Source organism: Blennius ocellaris (assembly GCF_963422515.1).
Source record: "Blennius ocellaris genome assembly, chromosome: 13".
Classification (NCBI taxonomy): Eukaryota; Metazoa; Chordata; class Actinopteri; order Blenniiformes; family Blenniidae; genus Blennius; species Blennius ocellaris.
In genome coordinates, this window is record NC_137662.1 from 10,134,506 (window position 1) to 10,146,326 (window position 11,821).

At 41.0% G+C, this 11,821-nt stretch overlaps 1 protein-coding gene across 3 annotated transcripts in view; it reads right to left on the minus strand.

The window, feature by feature from the left end:
• The window catches only part of LOC308138570 (phosphofurin acidic cluster sorting protein 2), a 49,449-nt gene that overhangs the window by 22,132 nt on the left and 15,496 nt on the right, over positions 1-11,821 (minus strand). For all 3 annotated transcript variants that reach the window (XM_080507747.1, XM_080507746.1, XM_080507748.1), the window contains exons 2-4: positions 9,175-9,262; positions 1,728-1,817; positions 758-883 (exon numbers count right to left, since the gene is read on the minus strand). In XM_080507747.1, coding sequence (XP_080363873.1) covers positions 758-883; positions 1,728-1,817; positions 9,175-9,262 — 304 coding nt within the window. The remainder of the gene's footprint in view (positions 1-757; positions 884-1,727; positions 1,818-9,174; positions 9,263-11,821) is intronic.

The following is an 11,821-nucleotide window of genomic DNA, read 5'->3' on the forward strand; positions in this document are numbered from 1 at the left end:
TGGGAACTGAATTCACAAATAAGTTTTCAACTATCTTCTAAAGCATTAAAAAAGGTGTTGCTTGACTTTTGAATATGCTTAAAAAATTAACACAATTTCTTTGGGTTTAAAAAAAAAAAAAAACTGCGTCATAGTCGACACCGATGTCTTCTCAATTTATTTTCTGTGAATTAGAAAGAGCCAGTAATGAGAAATGAGCCTCCAGTATGTCAGCCTGGTATTTTGCACTTCCCCCATCAGCTGCATTTGACTTGGCTTGATGTCTGCTTGCAGAATTATTACCGAACTGAAAATTCGTGATGGCATCACTTTGCTCCATCATGTTGCAGCAACCTTCCCACAAAATAGCCCCTCTTTAAGTCCAGGAGAAAATGTCCCTCCAAAAATACACATACAGGTAATCTCTTTCAAGTATCGATCAAGTATCCAGCTCCCTGCTTATCAGTTTCAGCTCCCCACAGCCGATTGCATTGTTTATAGAGAAGACAGGCCCAGATGGTCTGTAATTTCACTTTGCGGTATGTGTGATTGCAATGAATCATCTGAAATAATATGGATCACAGGAAGCACTCTCGATGGAAACCAAGACATGACAGGCAGATCCTAATAGCAATGTCAATCACTGTCAGGGAAGCACGCAGTGGAGAGTCTGGAGCTAAAATGACCTGGTCCTCCAGGGAAATGAAACAGCCCACGGTAAAGCATGAAGAGAAATGAGTGAAAGAGATGTGCCCCCAGGCGAGCGACTATACAGTACCTCCGCCATGTTGATGACTCCCACTGCCAATGTTTTGTAGCCAAGGATGGTTCGATTCTTGTAACGTTTTCTCCTCTGCAGCATGATCTGAAGTCTGTTGGCGTCCCTCTTTAGAAAATGAGGATACTGAAAACAAGACAAATACAATCAGTTAAAATATACTGACTGCATAATAAAGTCATAAGCCACATCCAGAGTTATGGCAACACATTGGATTTGCTCCTGCTGCTTATTAAAAACAAATAAACAAAAAAACAAAAACCCAACTGCTTCTGTGATGATAACAGCAGCACACACAACACTCTCTCTTCAGTACAGTATATAACAACTTGCAGAGCATTGCAGTTCAGAAATACTTATAAGTATGAAACATATCCAATATTTCACTGGGTGCTACTTCTAACCCTGCTGGTTCATTTAGATCAGAGCTGGTCATAGTAAGGCCTGTGGTTGTCCTTAAATACTGCTGGTGGTCAATGACTAATAATGGATCAATGCAACATTTTTTTGTATCCGATGAAACCACAACAATTTGGGGATTGTGGGAAAAGCCATATATTTCATGATAGATGAACTGCAATTGTTTTTTTGTTTTTTTTTATTGAGACATGGGACATCTAAATACATATTCACGGAAATCTAAGGCAAAGCTGTACGCTCATGTCGGGAATTGATCGCGAGAAAAAAAAAAACCCACCACAACCACTCGCAAACTGCTTTCTAATAAGATATTTTTACATGAAGCTGAGCTGGAATTAAATTATGGCTTGGCCCCATTAGTAGTTAAATTTTTTTTATGTGGCATCTGGGTAAAATTAATTCCCCAGTCCTGTTTAAAACTGAGGAACAAGAATTAGCAGCAGTAAAGAGGGGGCACTGGGGTGGTAGAAGGCTTCAACACAGTCTTTCCTGTCAAGTAGCTGCTGCTATGCCAGTGTGAGAAGTCACAGCGGAGTGAAAAGGCGCTTGCCTGTAGTGAGAATGTGAGCTCCAGATCTGTCTCCATCAGTCCACTGGGTGGGAGGACATACTCGTTTGATCTCAGAAGACGCTTAGAACCCTGCAAGCAACACAAAAAAAATTAGGAAAACACAATTAGCAGAGAACATTTGGTCACTTTTTTTCCCATGGCTGAAACTCACATACTCAGCTTTGTTGCTCATCCAACCAATCCATGTTCTTTACAAATATGTATCAAATCCAAACATTTGAAAAGGGAAATAAAAAAGTCTTTCTAATGGACAAAAATAAAATCACTGTCAAGACGCATGTTTACAGCAAAAAATGATCTACCAAACGGAAATGCCCTCGCAATTTCTGCAGTTTTACTAAATATACCGAATAGTTGATGTATCACTTGATATTCATATTATTTTATCATCAATCTACACTAGTCTCAGCTATAGCAGGGCGATATAGACAAGCATCTGTGCTATAATGATCAGAGTGTCTTTCAATGTGACGATTTGTTCGCTGACTCACTTCTGTTTAGCATAAATGTAGAAAAAACATTAGTTCTACCGACACATTTTGTACCAAGCAGCTTCATGGGATTTTCACAGAAACATACACTTCCGCCTGGAGAGTGCCTGATGTAAAATCAATGTGGCTGATCTTCCAACTGTGCGATCAATATAAATGTCAATATCATGCATTCAATGTATGGGCAGGAGCTATATTAAAAGCGGCAATAACAGTTATTTTCAGGAAGGCTAGAGGTTTTAAAATGTGAGTTAAATAATTAAATGGGCTTCAGTTTTGGGGTCAATTTCAAGCTAGTGACATACATGAATGTTGCTTTTTTTTTTTTTTTTAATAAAATGTTTCATCGTTGTGGATGTAAAATGGCATAACATCAAGAGGAGTGAGGGTGCTGCAAAATCAATATGCTCCAAGTGGAGTGAAACCTTCGAACACACGCACATCTTGTGCTGCTTCTCAAGTGAATATCCGGCGACACGGCGTACGAGCCCTATTTCAGTCCCAGCCTGCTTCACAATTCACACATCGAGGCTGATTCACACCTTGAGGAAGCCCAGTACAAGCAGTCCCTCCCCTCTTTCCCTGCTTCCAAGAGAACTCTGCTATGGGAATAAGTGATTTAAAAAAAAAAAAAACTGAGGTTGAAGGATGTAATCCACTTCAAGCTGATCACAAGCCAGCTTTCTTTAGCATTTTAAGCCCCTTTTTACACAGCCGATTCAAGGCGGGATCGCAGTGATGGACGTTCTACCTTGTCACGCCGCCTCAAGAGTATGCAAACCATAATGGGGGTGGACGACCGTCTAAGCAGCAGTCATGTAGCTGTATTTATGCTTGTATAAAAAGAAGAACTGGCACGACGGAATGAGACACAGACAATGTTGTGTGACGTGTCATGGCACGGACCTCATTCTTACATACTGTATAAAAAGCAGGAATCCTTATATTGGCTTTATTTCAATCAAAAAAAAAAAAGCTAATCCAGTGGGACGACAGGTCTCGTCTGTAGCAGAGTTGCAGAATTTCTGTGCAAGAGGATATTTTCTGAAACAACTTCTCGTAGGTTACATAGCTGGTCTGCATGCTGTTGCCAAGGATTCCTCCTGGAATTGCCCAGTCACTGTATCAAGCTGCTGCTCGCAACTAAACTTAGTTTTATTATATAGCGCCTGCTATTCTCGGGGAGAGTTATGTATTCTGAGACCTGGCAGAAAGATGTTGTGACTGAACAAGACAGTGATTTCAATGTCACCGCTGTGGCAGTCTCTCCAAAATATAAGGGCGCCAACACACAGTGTCCTCAAAGGACCCGTCTTAGCCCTTAATGTGTTGTTCTTACATGGTCTGGTTTAAAGTCTGTTATGTTGGTTTGTCAGATGAGCTGAACTCTTCGAACAAACGCCTTTTCCAGCTCAAAACACTGAACTTAATTGTGACTGTAAGGACACAAACCCCCTCCCCGACAGACACCCGTTACATAATAGGCTGCATTTGGAAGATCATAAACAGATGACAGATATATATATATATATATAAAAAAGTATGTGTTGTCAAAACTCAGTTCAGGTATCAGCTGTACCTGCCAAGAGAATTTGGTCAGACTTGGTGAGCAGCGTGTTGAAATATAGCTATCCCGTATCTGGCTTAACACCCCAGGGAGAAGCTGGAAATGACGAGCAGCACGACATCAGATCCTAACGTCATCTGAGCTGCCAAATCATGTAACAGATAGCAAATAAAATGGGTGTGTGGGCTCAGGAATCATCACAGGATGCCAGCGGACTCATATTACGTTGCAAAAAAAAAAAAAAAATCCTCAGGTCACGTGGTCAATGAACTCTAAAGCTCGAAGCATCATTCAGCCCACACTGTGTGGTCCTAGAGGCGTAGGGGGATTCTCTTTTGATGATTATTTTTGGTCAGTTGCAAATAAGCAGAAGAAAATAATTGGTGCTCTAACCGAGGCCATAAAAAAAACAACAACCCTGCAACAAAACAATGGCCATTTGTCCACGTTGGTAATGCATTTAGATAACTAGGACAGCAATTAACGATGATCATGATCAAATTAGCATGCCGATTATCTTATTTTATCTGTTCAGATCTTTGAAATGTCAGAAACTCACAAACGAGGTGGACTATTATTTTTTTTTTTTTATATATAAAACCCACAGATTTTTCAGCCAATAATAGAAGCTATTCATGCATCACAGGTGATAAATGCCATAGAAGTCGCACACACTGTATTGCCTAAGGACACATGGACACATGACGGGAATTAAACCACCAACTATGAGATTGGAAGTTCTACAGCCACCCGACATCAATGGTGCGGAAACCCTTGGTATTTTAGAAAAACAAAAGAAGAAGAAAAGAACAAATAAATGCAAAATGGCTGAATTTTGAGTTCATTGTTCATCACTATAAAGTGTTTTCAGGCTGCAAAATCTGCACTCATTTTCATTTATTCAACTTAACCTTTATTTAACCAGATAAATAAAACCCATCGAGATCAAGATTTCTTTTACAAAGGTGACCTGGCCAAGAGGTCTGCAGCATATAAAAAACTTATAAAACTTATTTGACACAATTAACAGAATATAATAGTTAAAGTCAGCTAGTGCCGCTTTCCAGAGACAAAATTTAAAAGATAAAATGCACTCAGCTCAGTCTGTGAAAAACGAAAAATTATAGACACCGAGAGCAAAAAACACTCGAAAAACATATTCTAGCGTTCAAGGATGACAAGGATGAAAAGTACCCACAGCAAAAACAGGAAGTATTAGAGAATGGAAAGCAATCGTAACATAATACTTCAGTTGTAATAAGCAGTTCCCCATCAAACCTGATGGGTCAATGTGCTACAGTAAAGGAAACATTGACAGTAACCTTCACAGAAGCTGCAGCTCTTGTTTTGTATACAAAGAGAGAGAGAGAGAAAAAAAGAGGCAAAATCTCCGCCATAGTCTGACCTTGTCGCTACTTTGCGCTCCACAAAGAGGCCTTGTATGTTCTCTTTACTCATGCTCGGCGACGAGCACAATGAATCAGGGCACAAAAGCCAAGCACACTGAAACTGCATGACATGCATTAGCAATACAGCGCCGTGGCAGGGAAAGCTTGCACTGAATGTCCTTTGGCCCTCCTTTCTCTCATCATCACTCCCAGGCTATAGGAGTTTCTACTGTCTCTGTGGGGCCAGATGGGGGGGCGGGGGGGGTGATTACAGCCCCTCAACATCAAACTCTCGAAGTCGGCGGGAAAACAAATTCAACTTTACACTTCTTCTCCAGCCTGTTATTCAAGACACAAAATGATGTGTTGTGGACAAAAACGCAACTGTATTAAAAGAGCTCTCCAGGCTTTCATTATGCTCTCACTAAACACACACTGATAGATATGAGCCCATTATGTTGCTGCGTGTGTCTGAAGCGTGGTACAAATGGAAGTGCTTTGGTCAGCAGCTTGCACTGAAATGAGAATTACACGCCGTTTCCATCATAATCCGACTGACATTAAGGTATGGCTGCAGCCTCGGGCAGCTGCACACATAAATGACAGTGGGCAAAAGGTGTAATCGTGTTATGCACACGTCGTAGCATACTGTATCGAAGAGTAAAGTGCAGCGGGTTTAAGCGAGGCTGGTTTGAGCAGGCTGGAGCTTCTTGAAGTGATCCTGCGGTCTCCAGGGTGAAGACAGAAGATGATCTCCAAGGGAACGCAGAGCCCTCTGCTAGCAAAGTGCAATCTCATCATCCCCGCTGCTGCGGTTTTGGGAGAGCATCCAAATGGTTAGCCATTACCAGGGTTATGTGTGCACGCTCGTGACCCGATGGGGCCCAGGGACAGTGAAAGAGGGTCCGGAAAAAAAAACAAAACAAAACTGATGACATGTTGTAATGAGGCTTTGTCATTCACCGCCTCAAAACAAAAGCCCTCCTCTTTCTCCGTCATCTCCGCCAACTGTCTCTTTATCCCCTCAGTGTCTCTGTTCTTCCTAACCAAACTTGCTGGAAATTGCATTTAATGCTCCAGTTCCGGAGCGGCAGCGAACAGTTTTTTTTTTTTTCTCAGCCGTCCTCAGGGCGGCTCAGCAGAAATGGAGAGATTTCACGCTCTGGAGACGGCGGAGCTCATGGATAAATTCACACTTGCTTGGTTGCTTACTCCTTAAGGACGACAGTAAAAGGAGGATGATTTGTTTCTCTTCAAATAGAAGGTGTTGCTATTGCGTAATATTTCAATTATACCTCCCAATGAGAGGCGTGTACAATACGTCCAATTAGTGAGCCCAATAATGAAATAATAATAATTTTTAAAAAAACAACGGAGCTTTTGAAGTGTTGAAAACAACAAGAGAAAGCCTCTTGTTCTCCTGCCTTCTGTACAACTCACTTGTTGCTTATTTCTGTTACTTAAAAAAAAAAAAAAGCTACATTGCTGTGGCTCATCTCCATTGTAACTGTGTGTCATCTTTGCACTGATAGTCACATGTGATATGTGTAAGTTTTCCATCCATTTCTCAGTTCAGGCAGTGGCCGACAGCCAAAGTGTAGGTGAAAGTTCAACAAATGTGAACATTTGGCTCTGCTCACAACATCTGTGGACATCCGCACGGAGCAGCTGCCACACCACATACACAAGAATGGAGGGTCCACAGACAAAGCTGCTTCCTTGATATTGCTAATGTCTCCAACATTAATGTGTTGTGATATCTAATGTAAAACCTGAGATGCATTGAGGTGTGGAATTGTGCAGAAATTGTCCACACTTGGAACAAAACAGAGATTTTCTAGCAGGCAGCCCTCTGCTAGAGCAATTTCTTGCTCGGGAGGTGGAAGCGGTTTTTTGTTTTGTTTTTTTGGGAGGGGTAACCTAATATGTCTGAAAACTTTGTGTTTACCAGATTTGCTCTAACTACATTTGGATAAATTATGTCAAAAACAAAAACCTCCGGTAAACAAACTGTGTCAATAAAGTTACGGAAAACATTCCTGCATGGGAAAGACATTTAAATGAAAAGCTGAAGTGAAAACAGATTACGGTACTTGTATTTAGATTTGCCTTTTTTTTTTTTTTTTTTTAGGTAAAAACTTGCAAAAACACACAAATCTGAAACCAATCTGAAAAGGGGAATTTGTCACGGGGCCATATAGTTCGTCTGTGTATACTACTTGGGGACTCTTCCTTGGTCTCTGGTTCACTCTGAACTGACTGGATCAAAAATAGACAGCTATCATCTTTACAAGCACTCTAGGTCTTACAGCCGAGTTAATCTTTTTAGACTACAAAGTCTGACTGCAGGCTCAAATCTTGATTTCTTCACTCTGCCGCTCTGTGTTAGACGACTCTATGATCCGACTGTTACAGTTGGGATATGGTATAAACCACATATGTGGGACTGGCACCAGGGTTGTCAGCTTTCATGATAATGATTGCATTTTTAAATATTTATTGGGACATTTTGCAAAATGTAACACTCGCTGCAGTTTCTCCAAGGGGGGGGGGGGGGGGGGGGGGGGGGGGATTGAGTACTTGGTTGCATCTGGCTGTTTATGTAACCGTACACTGACGACATGATGTTGAGTTCAGGGTTGTGTGAGAGCCAGACCGTCTGTAACAGCGCCTCTTGTTCTTCTCGTCTCTGACTATAGCGTTCTACCAGACTACCACTGTCTGTGGTCATAGTTAAGCTGCAGAATGAATTTGGGACTGTCCTCACTGGCTTTTGGCGGACATGAACAAAGGAATGAATGAAATGTTGCTAAATTGTTACATGATCTACCTGCATTTCAGTAGCTATATGAGGGTTTCGTTTTGAAATCCTACAAACTGAAAGAACATTTTTATAAAAGGTTGACTACTGGTACGTGATATTTTAGTTCCGTGCATCTAAAATATAGCAAACAATGAAGTAGCATCCTTGAGGTAAAATGCCATTTGAAATAAATATATTGTTCATTGTGTAAATCATTGACTGTTGCCTTTTAGTATACTATTTAACTAATGTTCCAGGCTACATTGTCAAAAACACAAATCTTTCAATATCAATAAATTCCTTCTAAAGCACCGAAAGTGTGCATACACATTATTCATGGGCAGAATCGATCCATTCTTGCAAATTAACATTCATCAGTTGTTGTCAAAGTGTTGGGCGTGGCTCCCTATTAGGGATTCGTAGGGGATGGCAGCAACAGGAAAAATCTTGGCATCCGGAGATGCTTTGTATTCTAAAACGATTTATTCTCTTTAATTCATGAGAAAAAAAAGCCAGTGGAGGAATAAAATTACATTTCCCTGAATCAACACACAGTTGAAGTTCATACTAACCCTTGATATGCATTATGTAAATGTTTGTTTATAACACTGCAAAGCAGAAACAAAAAATATGTGAATAATTTCCTGGCTATTGTAAACTGTAATGGCAAAACAGCAAGTTATACATTTAGTTTAATAACTTAAGTATCGTGCACTTGAGATTTGTGTGCACTGGGAAAATACATGTCATAACAACAAAGTGCTTTTAATATTTACGTTACAATCAAATACAGTATAGTCACTATACAAAATGTTTAATTAGAATATGAAATAACAGACGTGACATCAGGCAACACACACGTGTGCAAGCGATCAAAATCCTTCTTAAAGTGCTAATTCTCCTGCTTATTGTGGTAATAATGCTGCTCCGCCATTTAAAGCACCTGAGTAGACGCGAGTCACTGCAGCTTCCTGTGCAGTTAAGGAGGTTTTGGTCAACTGGCAGGATTAATCGCATGTCTTATCACCGTCTATGCTTTGTGATTACGTCCAACGGTGCACAGCAAAGAGTGGAGAAAGAGTAGGACACAGACCGCAGACTGTGACACGCTGCTATCAAATGTCTTGCAAACTGGGCTTGTTTTTCCAATCACTCCTGGGAGATTTGGCCCACCCACCTGTATTTTGACAGCTATCGACAGGGAGTTCAGTTCTTTATCCAGCTCTTTAAGGACGACCAGCTTTTTCAGTGTGAGGCTGCAGAGCCTGTGGGGGGAAAAAAGACAAACGGAAGAGGAGTTGAGGAAAGGAAACAGTTTGTGGAGTTGCCAAACACATCTTATCAACATGATTTCGCATTATGGGACGTAAACAGCAGTCCCGAGAGTAAAGCCCACATTGAACTCCTAGTTGTACTTTACGCCGCATGTCTGATAGTAATTGCAGGCAGCGATCAGGAATAATCAGAAGTTAATAATGTGCACAACCAATCGAAAGACTTACAGATAATCAAGCTCTTTCCAGCACGGGCCCAATTGTCACCAATGAAAAAGTGGCTTTTCAAAAATGAATGTTAAAGTAAAGTGCTGCAAGACGTACATTGTCTGTGGTTTATAAGCAAATACTTGATCAAAAATGTCATTGTCCAGATGCTTTGACGACTCACAGTGCGATAAAGCATCTTCAGCCAGCCCTGTTCCAGCATGCTGTTACACAGAATAATGCTGAGCACACTCATTGGTGTGAGTCAACGCCATCTGCTTCTTATTGGACGAGTAACATATAGTCTTGACGAAAGGCGCTTCTACAAACTAATGTCATCCATAAATTCCCCCGAAAACTCAAACATGAGAATGCTTGGTGTTTACCGACACAATGAGAGATGTAATAATTCAACCCTTTCTTTATCGTTGAGTGTTTGGCAGTGAATTCAATATTCACCACTCTGTTAAAATCCGTGTTCGGACCATAGTGTTACAAACACCCGCCGACAAGTCCACCACATCTTCTGTATTAAATCTACAGTGGATTTAATAGCTTGCCGACAGTGTACACGGGCTGTGAGAGATTAGTCTGTGTAAATTTACACAACGGTATACAAGTCAGACACCTTTTTACCTTCGCATAAAGCTGGGGGATTTTAAACTGAGGTACAGATTATTTCAGTGCTCTATTAGGGATTAGTCCATTAAGTGAACAAGCATTCAGAGACAGGTGTGATACTGCCTGCAAGATATGAACTTCAAATGCAAGTTCATATCAGTGCGGTGCATTTTCACCGCTTTGGAAGTCTCCAATGGCTGCACACTATTAGTCACATTAACACACACACACGCACACACTAATTGTGACAGCTGACAAGCACTTTACTGAACCTCTACAGTTTAGTGCCCAAGGGAACTTCGACATACAGGATGAGAAGGGGGATGGAACCACCATAAACTGTACAGGCTGAGCCTAAATACATGGTGCTCAACATTTTCAATAATCAGGATCACCCTGAGTCAACATGACACCAAGACATGGTTGATTAGTTAGAAAATGCCAAGTTTACAATTTTATTTGATCAGATTTTTGTGGTGGTTTTAGTGTCTACACCAGGAAGAAGTTGTTTTTTCTTTTTTTTCTTTTACGAAATTCAATTGACATATTTGGATGATAATCTGCTTTGGATTTACCTGTTGGAGTCTTATTCCCCAGGCTTTAAATTCTTTGCATCTTTTTAAATGTCAGAGCTTTCCCAAAGGAAATGGATGACCTACAGTGAGAGCTGTCTTTGAATGCCTCTTGACTGGCGCAAAAACGTTTTTTTTTTTTAATCTTATATTCGTCACTACACCCCTAATCTCATCCACATTTTGGGAAATTCCCAACATTCCGAGGTGCAGTGGACTCACTGGATACGACATTTGATCTGCAAGCAGGTCAAAGAGTGACACCTCGTCAGTAAGGTCTGAGCTTGAGGCAGACACAAAACGGCAAAACACAAAAACGAAGCAACAAAACTTTCAGTTCAACACCCTTTTCACAGTTCTGTAGCAACTTGTGACCTTTAAAAATCTCACTTCCTTTCACCAACACCAGCTTCCCCCAAAACATTCCCTCTGCAGTGAGACACTCCACCGAAAGTCAACAACTATCAAGCCAAGTTTGCTAAACTTCCTCCTGACCCACTTTTCGCACACAGCGCCGTTGCATTAAATTCTGATCAGTCTGAGCCAGAGTCCAACGGAGGAAAAGAGACAAAGCAAACAAATAGCCGTCCAATCACTCACTTTCCTTGAGAGCAGCTCTGCAGCGCTGGCTGGCTTCGTTCAGGCACTCCCCATAAGGCCAGGATGATTCACCGGAACTCATCAGGTCCAAGTACAATGATGGTGTTTACGGTTGGGGGGGGAGGGTTACATGAAGTAACTTGACAAAGAGATATACATATGACAGCCTTTCCCCCCCAAAAAAATGATTGGTAAATCTGAGGAGGAACATTGGGAGGAACACCTTTTAGCGAAGTAAAAATAAATCGTTAAATCGTTCCACTTTCACCACTTGTATTTTATCACCACAAAGGTGAAGAAAAACAGAAACTCAGTAGTAACTCCCTCCCGAATCAAATTATACATTTCATAATAATGCTATAAAATCCGAACAAGAAGAGACCAGGAGCTCGGTGTTCTGTAGCGAAACTCCCTCAGGCTCCAACAGGTGATGACACACTTCTATTACAACTTACAAGAAGCATAGAAGCGTAAACCACCATTCTTTTTGGCTACACCATCGCCTAAATTACCCAAGGAGGGTAGGAACAACAATTACAAATCTATGGAG